This window comes from Macaca fascicularis, chromosome 7 (assembly GCF_037993035.2).
Source record: "Macaca fascicularis isolate 582-1 chromosome 7, T2T-MFA8v1.1".
In the NCBI taxonomy this organism is placed as follows: domain Eukaryota; kingdom Metazoa; phylum Chordata; class Mammalia; order Primates; family Cercopithecidae; genus Macaca; species Macaca fascicularis.
In genome coordinates this window covers 55,815,805-55,833,065 of record NC_088381.1, presented here as the reverse complement: position 1 = coordinate 55,833,065, position 17,261 = coordinate 55,815,805, and the positions used below count along the sequence as shown (strand labels likewise).

General features: G+C 37.8%; 1 protein-coding gene across 1 annotated transcript in view; it reads right to left on the bottom strand.

The window, feature by feature from the left end:
* IREB2 (iron responsive element binding protein 2) overlaps positions 1-17,261 on the bottom strand; it is a 64,117-nt gene that overhangs the window by 31,623 nt on the left and 15,233 nt on the right. Inside the window, exons 3-6 of the mRNA XM_005560209.4 lie at positions 8,051-8,216; positions 5,740-5,877; positions 4,609-4,827; positions 487-556 (exon numbers count right to left, since the gene is read on the bottom strand). Coding sequence (XP_005560266.1) covers positions 487-556; positions 4,609-4,827; positions 5,740-5,877; positions 8,051-8,216 — 593 coding nt within the window. The remainder of the gene's footprint in view (positions 1-486; positions 557-4,608; positions 4,828-5,739; positions 5,878-8,050; positions 8,217-17,261) is intronic.

Sequence of the window (17,261 nt, the reverse complement as noted above, 5' to 3'; positions counted from 1 at the left end):
CCAAGATCACACCACTGCACTCTTGTCTGGGCAAGAGCACGACTCTTCCTCAAAAATAAAAATAAATAAATAAATAAATAATAAAATAATAAATAGGCCAGGCACAGTGGCTCATGCCTGTAGTCCCAGCACTTTGGGAGGCTGAGGCAGGCGGATTACCTGAGGCCAGAGGTTCAAGACCAGCCTGGCCAACATGGTGAAAACCAAACTCTACTAAAAATACAAAAATTAGCCAGGCGTGGTGGTGTGCGCCTCTAATCCCAGCTACTCGGGAGGCTGAGGCAGGAGAATTGCTCGAACCTGGGAGGTGGAGGCTGCAGTAAGCTGAGATCACGCCACTGGACTCCAGCCTGGGTAACAACGAGATTCTGTCTCCCCACCCACCCCCCACCAAACAAACAAACAAAAAACAACTAAAGATATAAAAATTGTACCTATCATTAGTTTATATATTACAATACAAAAATTTCCCTGAATCATTTATACCTTAAAAAACTGAAGCCTCTCTCGATTTCTGCCGAATTCTACTTCTTGATTTTTTAACACTGTTTCAGGTCTAAAAGGAAGAAGAGCTGGCATTAAATGTATGTATTACAAAAAATACTTGCCTTGTTTCTTTCTAAGTCATCATTCTTAGGCATATATATATATACACAAATATATTATTAAAATCTTTGGAAGAACTATTAGGTTTCTCAGAATTATTCTTTTTCAACAAAGTTCTGCTTTAAAATAACACACTAGAAAACTACAAAAATGAGTTGTACTTTACGGAGTGTAAGAAAGCCACATTACACCAATGTCCAAACCTGTACTTAAAGTGATAATAAAAATACACTGTTGGGTTATCCACTTCAACAAAAGAGGAAGGTAGTAGCTTCGACAAGCATGTACTTTCCTCCCCACCTGGCTCTTGTGCCTGTTAAACTAGGAGATGGGTGCTAATTATTGCTATGCGGCATTGATGAACAATATCTCAACATCATTTTATAGTTTAAAAACAGCTTTTTGCAAAAATATTTCATTCATCTCATACCAAAAGAAGGCTCTACTTTATGTATAAGTAGCAGTTCACTTTACATGGATTATATAGTTTATATGATTTAAGAGACAAAAATAATTGACCTCTATGCAGTAACATAGTACCATTTTTAGAAAATTATTTTTATCTAATAGGTATTTAAAAAAATTATTTCAAACAGCTTTAAGCTGGTTCTTTTACCTGCCAGCTGGTGACTGGGTGTTCACTAGACTATCAATATAACTTAGATTACACATGTACTCCAGGGACCAGATTATTAGTCCAGATAATTACAGTTGTTTAATAGTCAACTTTTTTTGAGACGGAGTTTCACTTGTTGCCCAGGCTGGAGTGGGAGTGCAATGGTGTGATCTCGGCTCACCGCAACCTCTGCCCCACTGGGTTCAAGCGATTCTCCTACCTCAGCCCCCTGAGTAGCTGGGATTACAGGTATGTGCTACCACACCCAGCTAATTTTGTATTTTTAGTAGAGATGGGGTCTCTCCATGTTGGTTAGGCTGGTCTCAAACTCTCGACCTCAGGTGATCGATCTACCCCCCTCAGCCTCCCAAAGTGCTGGGATTACAGGCGTAAGCCACCACACCCGCAAAACTTTTTTTTTTTTTAAAACAAAGATTACTTTAATAATTCATAGTTGAGTCATCTTTTGAAGCCAAGCATATCTTAGTGAGATTTTTTCAGGGCCTCAGGGAACAGAGCTTTCTGAGCCACTCCAATTATTTTACCTTTCAACAGCACTTATGGCTACAAAGTGCCATATAAACATTTATTGGCTCACAAACTGACTTCAAATAGGGGGTAATTTGAAGTGCCAAAGGTTATGCTCTCATCTTTCTACTCAACTTTTTAAGTCTGTAATTAATACTTCATTGACATATTAAAGGATACCAATGAGTCACTATTAGCACATAGCCAGGAACTACAATAAAATCTATCTTAATGCTTTGTAATTCAGAGTCAAAATTATGGGGAAATGTTACAGAAGATTGGATTTTTAGAAACAAAAATATAGCACTAAGCATTTACAATGTGCCAGTTATAAAAAGAAACAAAAACTAAAGAAATCAATGATTTTGAATCAATAAATCTGCCTTTTCAGGAAATTAATTTCTGTATAAGAGGTGTTAATCTCAAAAGTCAACATGTTCCTAACAACCAGGACAACTAGGCAACAGGAACAAGAAAGCGATTACATAAAACTGTCAAAATTTGATGGCAAAAGACTCACAGATTATACTGAATCCTTAGAAAGGAAGAGCATACGAGGTCACTATAACCTGTGGCTTTATAAAAATCTTAAGCCTAAAATTTTAGAACTAGGCAGAATTTGGAAGATCCGGTCAGGAACAAAGGAATTAACGTATTATTTGGTACTTAGGATAAATGAATGGACATTACTCTTAGCTACTCTAAATCTTAAATGTGTTAAACTTTTTAAAACCTAAAGTGTAAGTATTTTTTACTAAATTAAAAAAACAAGGCCAGGTGGAGTGCCACATACCTGCAGTCTCAGCACTTTGGGAGGCCAAGGTGGGATGACTGCATGAGCAAAGTTCAAGACCAGCCTGGGCAGCATAGTGAGACTCCATCTCTACCCCCAAAAAAGGTAGATAAAATTAGTCAGGCCTGGTAGTGTGTGCCTGTAGTCCCAGCTACTCTGGAGGCTTAGGCAGGAGGATCACTTAAGCCCAGGAGTTGGAGGCTGCAGTGGACTATAGATGGTGACACTGCACCCCAGCCTGGGTGACAGAGACCCCCCCATCTCAAAAAAAAAAAAAAAAAAAAAAGACCGTTTACTCACAATGGGATAAATTGTTATATTTTACATGAATTATTTAAACTAAGACAAAAACAATTCACATAACTCTCTTAAAAATAAAAATATGGCTGGGCACAGTGGCTCATGCTTATAATCCCAGCACTTTGGACAGCCAATGTAGAAGGATCACTTGAGACCAGGAGTTCGAGACCAGTCCGGGCAACACAGTAACACCCCTTGTCTACAGATAAAATTAGCCAGGCATAGTGGTGCGTGCCTGAAGTTCCAGCTACTTGGGAAGCTGAGGCGGGAGGATCACCTGAGTCCACGAGGTCAAGACTGCGGTGAACCATGCTTATGCCACCGCACTTCAGCCCAGGCAATAGAATAAGACTCTGTTTCAAAACAAAACAAAAAAATCCACTTTGGAAGGTCAAGGCAGGAAGATCGCTTGAGCCTAAGAGTTTGAGACCAGCACAGGCAACACAGTCAGACCCTGTCTCTAAAAATAAATAAATAAATTTTAAAAGTTTGGAAACTTTATAGTATATATTTTAAAAAGTCGTAGGACTCCTTCCCCGCCCCCCCCCCGAGACAGAGTCTTGCTCTGTCACCCAGTGGCATGATCTCGGCTCTCTGTGATCTCTGCCTCCTGGTATAAGCGATTCTCGTGCCTCAGCCACCAGAGTATCTGGGATTGCAGGTACCTGCCACCATGCCTGGCTAATTTTGTATTTTTAGTAGAGATGGGGTTTCGTCATGTTTGCCAGGCTGGTCTCGAACTCCTCACCTCAGGTGATCCGCCTGCCTCGGCCTCCCAAAGTGCTGGAATTCCAGGCATGTGCCACCTCACTTGGCCATAGAACTCTTTTTCTTATTTAAAAAAATTACCTATTAGGAAATGAAGCCAAATCCTAGGAATAGAATTATTTTGTAGGCATATTTACTACTTTCCATGTTACCATATAGGAAATCATTTATTTAAAAGAACTTACTAGATTTGAAACATAAAAAATAAAAATTTTATTGTTAACATAGGGTTTTTTTTTTTTTTTTTTTTTTTTTTTTGAGAGAGTCTCATTCTGTCATGCCCAGGCTGGAGTGCAGTGGCATGATCCTGGCTCACTGCAATCTCCACCTCCTGGGTTCAAGAGATTCTCCTGCCTCAGCCTCCTGAGTAGCTGGGACCACAGGGGCACGACACCACACCCAGGTAATTTTTTGTAGAGACAGGGTTTCACCATGCAGCCCAGGATGGTCTCAAACTCCTGAGCTCAAGTCATCCACCTGCTCTGGCTTCCCAAAGTGCCAGGATTATAGTTGTGAGCCACCATGCCCAGCCAACATAGAGCACTTAATGCAATAGGAAAAGATAAGAAACCCCCTAGTAGGAAAAAAATGCTAAAAATATATACAGGGAATTAACATAAGAAATATGAATGACATTATAATGAGTATACGAATGGTACAAATGTACTAAAGTAAAAATTTTAGTTTAAAATGAGACCCCATTTTCTGCTTACAATCGTCAAAAAGATAAATTATATTTACAGATAAATCTTAAGAAAGGTTTGTTTTCTTAGTAATGGTAACAGAGAATGGTACTTAGAGTTCACCATTTTCACTAAATTTACTTCTTTTAGTATAACAGGAAATACATATAAAAATTCATTCCAGTACTTAAGTGTGAAGGTAACATATTAGTTACAATACAACATAGTAATTGGGTGGGAATGAGAATAAATTTGATTTTCTTAACTGGAAAATAACCTGGTATTAATAAACACTAAGAAAAACAATCTCATACTCAGGCACTGGTTGCAAATGAAAAGGACACAGGATGGGTGTATTCTCAATCTGTGAAGAAAATGTTCCTGAGTTTCGGCCTAGTTCTCCAGAATCACAAGATCCTCGGCAGGTAGTCTGGCCTCTGCAGGGAAGCTTCTTAGGCTGCACTTTAAGTGGAGAAAGCTTTCCTGCTTTCTGCAGGTCACCACCTCCAGGGTTTGGTGCATTCTGTATTGCACTGTCATTCCAAAAAGAAAACAAAATAAAGCCATTTAAAAGGGACAAAAATTAGCTCTTAAAAAAAATGCACACTAGCAATGCTATCTAGAAGTAACTGAATGATGTTTGAAGGCTACTGTATCATTTAACTCAGGTTTCAAAGGCAGATCTCAGATTATATATATATGTGTGTATATATATATAACAGGTCATTTAAATTTACAGAAATGAAAACATAATTCTAAGAGTCCAGTAAAATCACTTTCATATACTCTACTAATTCACATAACTTTTAGCAAGTACTGAAACAGATTGTTTCCCCCTAACAACTTAAAAGAAATTTAGAGCTACAGTTTATCTCGAGGGCAAAAATCTCTCTCATGGGCTATAATAAATTACAGTCTTATTCCACTACTCCAGGGAATGTTTTAAAAAAGTTAATTTATGGCAACAGAAATACGTCTTCTCTAGTTTGGTCTTAATCAAAGGGGCCTTATAAATACAAGATACTTATTTCAGTGGAAGGAAAATAGAGCTTTAGTGAGTTCAATGTTTTTAATCACCAAATAATTAAAACCATTCATGGCTCACATCTTTCGATTCTTTCTGAAAGACAAGTAGGTTAAAAAACAAAAAGGAAACAAAGACTGAATTCAGAGGTTCACTCCAAAAGGCAGGTCCTAGGCGTATACATTTCTACCAAAAATGTCAGCAGAAATACACAAATATGAAAATAACTTTACACTCAGACTAATTCCAAAAAAACCCACCATTCCAAACTTTTCACCAGTTTTAGCTTTTATATACTAGCCAATACTAAATTTAGCATACTTTTCTCTGCCATAAATTATCTCTACTCCTTTTCCTCTACACGACACATTTCCAGTCAGTTAACTTGCATGGCTGTCTATAAATATCTGTATTGACGTACCATTTACTGAAGTCAATTTGTAAAGAATGGTCAACTGTAAGATCTGTTGGACAAGCAGGATGGACTTTCTTAGGATCACCTCCAAGAGTTTTCACTGCCTCCCTCATAGCAGCAAAATCCACCATTGCCGGTATTCCACTAAAAAATAAAGAATGGTCAAATTATAGTCCAAATTGTTTTTTATACATGCTTAATAAATGATCAATATAAACTTTTTCATTTTCACATTTTAAAAGTATCCCTGTCTAGTTTACATTCATTTTTCATAATGTAGTTATTATCTAAATTTAGGAGTATCCTGGTTTAATGGGAATTAACATTAAACATTATCTAAGGACTGAATTACTTGGGCAAATGTGCCAAAAATAATAAGAGAGAATTTTTGGAGGCATAAGTGAACTTCAAGGAAACTGCCTGTGAAACTCTCTTTCGCCGTGTATTTTTTTTGATGCACCCTCCCCTTTTCCTAGTTCCACCCCCTTCTGCCTAGTGCCTTCATGTTACCCCAAAGCTATCCACAGTAGCTTTTGCCATTTTACATTCATCCACCCACCTATCCAGCCAAATATATAACAAGTATTATCAAATGCCTTCAGTGTGCTAGATACCAATGGTACAAGGCCAAGTCAGACATAGTTCTGGCTCTCAAAAAAACTTTAGGGAAGATAATGATTACAGAATAGTATCGTAAGTACTATAATAGCTGCATAAATTAACAGCTTGAGGCCAGGAGGTCGATGCTGTAGTGAACTATGATCACGTCACTGCACTCCAGCCTAGGTGACAGAGTGTTGACTGTATCTCAAAATAAGATCAAGTTTTCAATATGTTAAGTTTGAGAAACCTATTGGCTATGTGGAAATCATAAGCAGGTAGTTAAGCAAAAGCAGTTTCTGAATAAATGGTGTAAGAAATACCATTTATTTCTTATGCGGCTATGTATCGCAAGTACTGTAATGGCAGCATACATAGGTTACAAAGAGCTGTGGCACACAAACCAGATTTGAGTGGGTGGGGTGAAGAGGATGTTCTAGCTAACCCCTATGCCTCTTTCAAAACTCAGCTCAAGGTTAACTCTTCCAATAAATAATCCCTGGACACCCAGATCAGGCAAAATCTTTCAGAGTATGATAAAGGCTCTGGATTTTGTTTTAAGTGTGATGGAAGCCAGCTGGTATATGGAGGGATAATATGACTTGATTTACATTTGTAACCAAGTCACTCCATCTTCTGTGTAAAGAACAGACTATTGATTCCAAGTGTGACAGCAAGGATACCAGTTAAGAGGCTATTGCAGTTATAGTCCAGGTTAAGAGAGAATGGGACTAGAACCACAATGACAGTGATAGAGGTGGAAAGAAATAATTGGACAAAAGATATATTTCAAAGGTAGCACTGACAGAGCTTGCTGATAGACTGGTTAGAGGGTATTAAAGAGAGAGAAAAATCAAGGCTAACTCCTAGATTTGAAGCCTAAACAAATGGGAGCGTATGGTGACATTTACTATAACAGAAAAGACTTAGAAAGAAATAGGTGAGTTGAGACAGACAATCAAAAAATCAAGTTTTGATGGCTGGGTATAGTGGCTCATGCCTGTAATCCCAGAGCTTTGGGAGGCAGAGGCAGGAGGATCGCTTGAGCCCAGGAGGTTGAGGCTGCAGTGAACTATGACTGCATTACTGCACTCTGGCCTAGGTGACAGAGAAAATCAAGTTTTCAATATGTTAAGTTTGAGAAACCTATTGGTTACATAGAGATCATAAGAAGGTAGTTAAGCAAAAGCAGTTTTTGAATAAATGGTATACAAAACAGGTGCCTAATTTTTAATGAATTGCTTCAGTTTAGAAAGGGCAAAATTTTTAAGTTTATAAACTAACCTTAAAATTAAAAAAACAAAACAAAACAAAAAAACAGAACCATCCATCAGGGAGTCTGAATTTTTATTTTTTTTCTATTTTTAGAGACAGGGTCTTTCACTGTCACCCAGGCTAGAGTGCAGTGGTGGGATCACAGCTCACTGCAGCCTCAACCTCCTGGGCTCAACTAATCCTTTCGCCTTAGTTTCCAGAGTAGCTAGGACTACAGGCATGCACCACTATATTCAGCTAATTTTTAAATTTTTTTTTTGTACAGACAGGGTCTCACTATGTTACCCACACTGATCGCAAACTCCTGGGTTCAAGTGATCTTGCTGCCTTGGCCTCCCAAAGTGCTGGGAGGTGTCAACAACCACACCCAGCCAAGAGTCTCAATTTTAAAAAGGAAACACACTCTAAGAGTTCATTTATGAAAAATAAACCCATTACTTACGTAAAATCTTGAAGAAGAACACGGGCAGGGAAAAAGGGCACTTCAACATTGCTTTGTTTGGTTTTCCAGTCTAAAATGTTCATAACATCTTCCTTCTTCATTAAAAAGCCATCACAATTTCGTACAGCAGCTTCCAACAAGACCCGTATTGAATAAGGCAGAACATCTGATTCAATAAAATATTACGATTAACAAGCAAACAGTCATACCTATATATTATTTTTAAAATGCCACAGCAAAAAGTTAGATAAAGACAAAAATGCAGGTTTCTCAATTTAAACAGTTCATTTTTAGTCTAACAAACTAGAGTATAACATCGTTCATGTTAACATCAGGTGTTTTGTAACTGACTTTCCTGTACATAACCTCAAAGCCCTGAAAAAAGCAGAGATAAAAACCTTCATACAAGAGTTGCATTAATTTAGGAATATCATACTGCAACCATGACAAATACTTGACATTCAAGGAATTCACAGAAAAACTAAAAAGCACAGAATATCAGAATTGAATTCAATAATGTAGACATCCCCTAGTATGGCAAAAAGAAAATGATTAAATTGTATAAAGTCTTTAATAAATTTAAATTATTTCCAACAAAAATGACTAAGTTTAAAAGTAAACTGGAATGCCTGAGTGAGTAAAATTCATTTCACAAACACTTTGATTCACTCTTAATTACTTTAAGGACGGCCGGGCGCGGTGGCTCAAGCCCGTAATCCCAGCACTTTGGGAGGCCGAGACGGGCGGATCACGAGGTCAGGAGATCGAGACCATCCTGGCTAACACCGTGAAACCCCGTCTCTACTAAAAATACAAAAAACTAGCCGGGCGAGGTGGCGGGCGCCTGTAGTCCCAGCTACTCGGGAGGCTGAGGCAGGAGAATGGCGTAAACCCGGGAGGCGGAGCTTGCAGTGAGCTGAGATCCGGCCACTGCACTCCAGCCCGGGCTACAGAGCAAGACTCCGTCTCAAAAAAAAAAAAAATTACTTTAAGGACACAACTGAGAAAGTGATTTCAATATTTTTAAATTTTCAATCATATTAAATTCTCACACCAGATTGCGCCACACAAAAGTGTTTCCTTACGATTTAAAGAGAAGACTGAATTAATATGGGGTTAGTTGAATAAATCACTGTAATTCACACAATGGATTACCATGCAGCTGTCTAAGGGAGTAAAGTTACATGCTGATAAACAGTGAGCTCCAGAATATATCATTAAGAGAAAAAGCAGGGCAGAACAGTGTTTATAGTATGCTAACTTTCCTGTAAGAAAGAGAGTTTTAAAATATACCCATATTATTTTAAAATAATTAAACATAAGATCATCAAATGTGTATTATGAGAAATATAATTTTAAAAATACATTAGTATGTGTATTTTAATAAAAAGAAACAATGAAAGGATAAACGAAAAAACTAAGCATATATCTCACACAGCATTTCCACTTACTTCCTTATTGGGAGTACCTTCTTGGTACTAAGTACAAAAAGAATCACAAGAAAGAAAAGTATATTCAGTCATTAGTGCTGCTATTCAGAGACTGTGATTTGTGTAACAAGCAGCAAGCAAAAAAGTACTTTTTGTTACCATGGTTTCAAGAGCATATAAGTTTAAAATCAGAGTAGCTAATGACAGCTAAAGTAACACGAAGTTTTTTTTTTGTTATTTCACAGGAGCGTTTGCATTTTGGGAATGAAATTGTTAAACCTGAAGTCTTGGAGAATATGCTAACTGTTCACTGGGTGGGGTGGAGGGGGGTGAGGAGGAGGAAGTATACAGAGAGAAGACTTCTGTGTCTGTTGAGTTACATTAGTTCAGATCGTCTAACCATTGTTCTATATATGTAATTTAGTTAATACTGTTGTGTTTAAAGTATACAAAACTCCTAATGCTCAAAGTATGTTAAAAGTAAAGGCAGTAAAATAATCCATTTTTAAACATCCCTTTTTTAGGAAGACCTGTCTTCTGGGAGTGGTATTTGTTAACCTACCTCTTAGAGCTAGATACAGTACTGTACTTAGTCACTGAAATGATAGAAGAGGGAAAAGGGGTGAAGGGTGAGGCTCTTTGCCAGTGTCTCTATACCCAGAGCACAGGTTTTAGATATTAATCATAGGTCTCTATGTGCATTTTTGGTAAAGCATCTGTTTATTGTGAACAAAGTTCAATCTTTATTTTGCAACATCTAAGCTTTATAGATGTCCTGAGGTGACAATGTATGATAAAAAGCAGAGCTAGTGAGTTAGCCAATTTGTAAATATCTTGGTATAATTGATAGAAAAGATGCATCTTGAACACAGAACTGTTAAACCACCTAGGTAGTGTATATCAGGACTTATTCAATAGGTTGGCAGCTGAAGGGCAGAAGGTAGCTTTGGGGTTCTCAACTAACAGTTCATGATATGTGAAAAAGCATGATACATACTATATGATCTCAATCACATAAAATTGGATGTCATGTATATATACACACACAAGACCTAAAAGGGCATGTCAAACTGCTTATGATTGTGGATGACTTTGTTCCTCATTTCTTGTGTTTTTCAGTTTCCAATAGCGCACGTTACTTTTTTTTTTTTAATGAAGCTTACTTTTAAAATCTGGGGAAAAAAGTCACAGTAGCCAAGTTAAAGAAAAAAAAAGTCCTTACACTTCAATTATAAACATGGATATGAACTTATGTTTTTCTCTTCCTAAAAAAAGGTATATCCTAGCTCTGTCACTGAAAATGCCCAGAATAACAACAACCCAACAGTAACAAACCCCTAATAACTGTTTGTTTTTTCTAAACACTATTTCCTAAACACACACAACAGAACACCTTTTCAGAGAAATGACTGATTCTAGTCTGGAGAAGGATTTGTACAAAATGACCCTGGGATATCCAGTGTCTGAAACCAAAGAAGTTATCAAAGACTAATAGGGACACTAATGGGTCAATTTGAGCATCAAAATGAGTAATAACTATAATTCACCAAAATACATCAAATATATAAATAGCCCTTAGTTCATAATGACTCTTAAAAAACCTTTCACTGATCACCAATGAAAGTTGCTAGGGCATCAACTCATTACTCTGAAAACTGACAAAGGGGGAAAATCAATAGTTAACATTATCTTTCCTTACTTCAGGTAACCAAATAGAGAAAAGTACTTTGTTATAGAAGAATTACAGCTAGTAAATGTGGAAGAAATGACGTAATTTGAAAGATCACCAATGTGCAACACCTAATGAAATAATGGATCTAGATAATGGTCACAAATAGGCGCTAAAATCATTAGGATTTATGTGGATGGGGAACTTGCAAGCTGATAACACTCATACCCACTTAGCATCACCAAAAGTAAGAGATCAGAGATATTATTTGCCTCCTGATGAAACAAAAACTACATGTACCAACTAAGAAGTGTTCTTGCAAAAACAAGGACGTAAATAAACCTGAATCTAATTAAACCTCTAGCTCTAACTCCCAGTTAACCGGAAACATGGGGGATAGTAGGAAAGCATGAAACCACAAAGAAGCTATCAGCCAAGTCTAGAATGTGGGACATTCTATAGAATAAAGAACCTAGGTTTTTCAACACAAAAATGGCATGAAAAAAGAGGAGAGGAGGACTATTACAGATTAAAAGAGACTTAAAAGACATAACTACCAAATACTATGTGTTGGCCCTATTTGGATACTGTTTCATCGAACCAAATGTAAAAATATATTTTTGAGACAACCAGAAAAATCTGAATATGAACTCAGTTTTAGATTTTATTAAGTGGACGGGCTCAGCGGCTCACCGCCTGTAATACCAACATTTCAGGAGGCCAAGGCAGGTGGATCACTTGAGGTCAAGAGTTACAGACCAGCCTGACCAACATGGCGAAACCCCATCTCTACTAAAAATACAAAAATGAGCCAGGCATGGTGGCATGTGCCTGTAATCCAAGGTATTCAGGAGACTGAGGCTCAAGAATTGCTTGAACCCGGGAAGCGGATTCTACACTGAGCGGAGACCTTGCCACTGCACTCCAGCCTGGGCAACAGAGTGAGACTGTGTCTCCAGAAAAAAAAAAAAAAAAACCGATTATATTAAGGGATTACTTAATTTTGTTAGGAATAACAATGGCACTGTGATTTTTTAAAAGTCCTTTTATATATCAGCTACGTATATGGAAGAATACAGGTTAAAAAACGGTGAAATATATGAAACAAAAAATTGGCAAAACGCTGATAAATGGCTGACAATTATGTGGTGGGTTATAAGACTATTCTCACCCTACTTTTTTTCCCGATTAAGAATATACTTATTGGCCAGGTATGGTGGTGTACACCTGTAATCCCTGCACTTTGAAAGGCCAAGGAGGGAGGATTGCTTGAGTTCAGGAGATCAAGACTAGCCTGGTCAACATGGTGGAAACCCCATCTCTGCTAAAAATACAAAAAACTAGCCAGGTGTCCTGGCATGCGGGTATGGCTCCAGCAACTTGGGAGGCTGAGACAGGAGAATCACCTGAGCATGGGAAGTCAAGGCTGATCCTGCCACTGCACTCCAGCCTGGGCAATGGGTGTGAGACCCTGTCTCAAAAAATAACAACAAAATGAATATATTTATTCACTTTTCTAGTATGTTCCAGCACTAGGTGAACAAATGAGATGTGGTATCTGCTCTTACGAAGCTGGAGCCTACTGGGAGATTCGGACCATAAACAAGTCAACAAACAAATATTTAGAAACAGTAGAAGGTGCTATGAGGGAAGTGAGTAGGGTTCAGGACAGAAGATAACAACCTTAGATGGGGCGAGTGGTGAAGGCACCTCTGCGAAAGTGTGATGACCAGCTGGGAGCGGTGGCTTATGCTTGTAATCCTAGCATGTAATCCTTTGGGAGGCGAGGCTGGAGGATCATTTGAAGTTAGGAGTTTGAGACTAGCCTGGCCAACATAATGATAGGCTTAATTTTTTTTTAGAGCAGTTGTAGGTTCACAGCAAAACTGAGAGGAAGATATACAGACTTCCCATATACCCGCTACCCCCACACATACTTGGCCTCCCACACTATCAACATTCCCCACTAGAGCTGTACATTTTTTACAATTGATGAACCTATATCAACATATCACAATTACCCCAACTCCAGTTTACATTAGCGTTCACTCTCAGTGTTGTATATCTCCCTACTTTCATGTTTGAAAATTTTCACACACACAGACTCATAAAACTGTATGTAAAGTAGAAAAAGGACTACAGTATCCTTTTTGAATACTAGATTAAAAGCCTGTATTTACTACAGGTATGACCTCTGGAAAGTGACTGAGTTAATACATTTTCTTACTAAAATGGGTCTATCAGCTACCTAACAGAGATGTGAAGAATATCTTTCCTACCTCATCTATCCAGTTGGTACATGTAAAGCTCTCAAAGTACAATAAATAGTTGGCATTTAACCAGTATTAGTTTCCATCTTTACTTCAATTAGAAACATAAAAAGTCCCCCAAGCCAAGGGGAATTACAGGGTAAAATTTTTTTTAATAGAACATATGGAGATAATGAGAAGGAAAATATTATCACAGAAATTATATACAAGATTAACCTTTTATTTAGATAATTATTATGGAAAAACAATCTCAGGAATATTTTTTGTTTGTAAAAGTTATAAACCCACTAGAAAAAAAAGTGACAGGGAGAGGCAAAGTCAACAAAATTTTGAAAAACAGAGTATTACTAGATGGATGACTAGTAATGGATTGAGCAGAACAGAGGAGAGAGAGCTGAAATTTATAAATGTCTACATGGGGGAAAAGTAAGCAGAAACAAAGTTTAGGAAATCAGGATTGCCTGGGATTTCTTAGGAGGAGTGTTAAAAGCTAGCAGACAATGGAACAATGCCTTCAAAATTCCAAATGAAAACAATTTCCAACCAAGAAATTTTTACACAGGAAAACGATCAATCAAGCAAGGTCTCAAAAATGTATTTCTCAGGCATCCTTTCTTAGGAAGCTAGTGGAGGACATGCTCTATAAAACCAGAAAGTAAACAAAAAATAGAAAACCACTAAATCTTAGAAAGTCTCCAAAACAAAGAGAGAGCAGACTCTTCTACGACAACGGCTATGCAAGCTACAATGCAGTCAGTCCCAGATGGACCAGAAGATGAAGTCCAGATAGGATGTCACCAACAGAAGAAAAAAAAATTACCCATAGATTACATGATTATACCAAGAGGAGGAATTTAGTTCTTTTGGAGAGTTTAGAGATGATTTATTCATAACAATATAGAATACTAAGCAAACAAAAAAAGGCAATCCATTAATCCCAGGAAAAATACAAAGTTATATGAGAAATAAGATACAATCATCATTTACTACACGGACTAAGAACATTTATAGTCACAATAACATAAATGCTGAACATTGACTCCACCAAAAATTGAGTTGCATAAATACACAGAAGAAGTGCCAAATTACCATTTTCACAGTACAAAACTACTAAAGTCTAAGACTGGAAAATCAAGAAACAGTAGTATAAGAAGGGCAATTTAACAACATGGAGGAAATTACCAGAAGAAACAGTCAAGGGAATTGAAAATAGTATTCTCTGGGGAGTAGAAATTGGGGACAGGGCAAAAGGCTACTGTTTTAGTTATAACTAAACAAGTAGGGTTTTAAAAAATTCTTATTCAAAAATTAAAAAGCAATTATCAAATAAGAGTGCTATGAGAAAACACTAATCACAAATGTATTTTATTTTTTTGAGACAAGGCCTTGCTCTGTTGCCCAAGCTAGAGTGCAGTGGCACGATCATGACTCACTGTGCCCTTGACCTCCTGGGCTCAGGCAATCCTCTCACCTCAGCCTTCAGAGTAGCTGAGCTACAGGCATACACCACTATGCCCAGCTTATTTGTGTAATTTTTTTTTTTTTTTTTTTGTAGAGATGGGGTTTCGCCATGTTGCCCAGGGAGTTCTCAAACTCCTGGGCTCAAGCAATCCTCCCACTTTGGCCTCCCAAAGTACTGGGATTACAGGCATAAGCCACCACACCCGGCCCCACAAATGTTAACTCAACATTTTGTCATGAAGAAGCACCAACGATCTCAAATTTGTCTAAATTTGCAAAAGTAAAGACTAGAGACCTACTGCCAGGGAAGATGTAAATGAATAAATATACCACTCTCTCTGAAAACAAAAACAAAATGTCTTATTTCTCCCTGTGGTAGCCAATCTCCAAGATGATACCAATAATACTTGCCTTCTGATAGTCATGCTCTCATATAATCTGTACTGAAATCAGTTCTGCTTGTCTGACTCAATAGAGTATGGCAGAGATGACAGAGTGTGTCTTCCAAAGCTGGGCTATAAAAGTATTTTGGCTTCAGCCTTCCTCTCTTAGATTACTCGGTGAAAAGTCAGCAGCCTATTATGAGACTATTGAGCAGCACTGAGGAGAGGCCCATATGGAAAAGAACTGAAGCCTCTCCATCATCAGGAAGCGCCAGCCTGTCAGCCATGTGAGTGAGGCCTTGGGCCACGACTATTCGACTAAGCCACTGCAAATTCCCGACCTACAGAAATTGTGACTGTCATAAATGTTTATTGTTGCTTTTGGTTTAATTTGTTATGCAATAGACAACAAATATGCTTTTCTTCCTCAACTTTTCCAACAATAACATCTGCAGTTGTTTATTTAAGACTAAGGGGCAGATACAGAGGTACTTTATATAAATTATTCCATTTAACCCTTAAATTAAACCTACAGGTAGATATTCCAGTAGAAGAGTTATAACAAGAGAGTAAACTAGCAGATGTGAAAAATGAACACATGCTCCGGTTTTTTTCTTTTTAATAGAGATGGGATCTCCCAGTGTTGCCCAGGTTGGCCTCCCAACTTCTGGCCTCAAGCGATCCTCCAGCCTTGGCCTTCCAAAGTGCTGGGATTAAAGGCAGGAGACACCATGTCCAGCCTTGGTTTGCTTTTTCAACAATATTAATTCTACATCCCCACTTTCAAACAGGTATAAAGTTCAGGAAGGCCCATTTATTCCCTTTCTTCCTCCCTTCTCTCGCCATCTCACCTCTACATATGCTCTTATGCTCCAACTATACCATCTTGCAAGTTCCCTAAACTTCAGAACCTCTCTGGTCCCCACTCTTACCACACCTGTTCTTTCCAACACTGTGGGGACTTTCTCCTTATTCATAGGCACCAGCCTATCCACGCTTTCCTTACTTATGCAGTTAGGGTCAATGTGGTTCAATCTCTCATCCCCAAACCCTACATTAATCCTCTTTGTTCTTTTACCCCATTTGCTCAAGAAAACACCAATCCTGTTCTTTTTTCACCCCACCCCCGCAGTTGGTCCACTCCATATCACCTCCCTGCTTAAGAACTATTCTCTCTTTTTTAAAACTATAATTCATCCTTTCCAAGTGTATGATTTAGTGATTTTTGTAACGTTGTTTACCAAGCTGTACAATCAACATCATAGATCAGTTTTAGAACATTTTCATCATCTCAACAGATCTCTCATGCCTATTTACTGTTAATCCCTCTCCCCCTCCTCTCTAACCCAAGAAACCACCAATCTATTCTTTGCCTTTCCTGTGCATTTCATATGAATGCAATCATAAAATAAAGTCTCTTACGTCTGTATTTTTTTCACTGAGCCTGCTTTTTACAGTTCATCCACATTGTAGCAGGTATCTATAGTCAATTTCTTTTTACTGCTGAATAGTATTCCACTGTATACCAAAGTTTTGCCTATTCATTCACCCACTGCAGGACATTTAGGTTGGTTTCAACTCTCAGCTATGAATAATGCTGCTAAGATCATTTGAAAATCTTTCTGTAATAAACGTTTTCATTTTTCTTGGATAGATACTTAGGAATGAAATTGCTGGGCCACATGGTAAATTTATGTTTAACTTTTTAACAAACTGCCAAATTGTTTCCCAAAGTGGCTACACTATTTTACATCCCCACTAGCAGTGTATGAGGCTTCCCATCTCTCCATATCCTCCCCAACATTCGTCATTGTCTGTCTTTTATACAGTACCCATTCTAATAGGTATGAATGGTAATTTGTTGTGGTTTTAAGTTTTATGTTGAGGAAGAACAATGAGGAAAAAATTCCTAAAACATCAACGCAGAGAAACTAGTACCCATGTAAATACATGATTATAACTTCAATCAGGTCTTCACTATTCACCCAGAAATCCTAA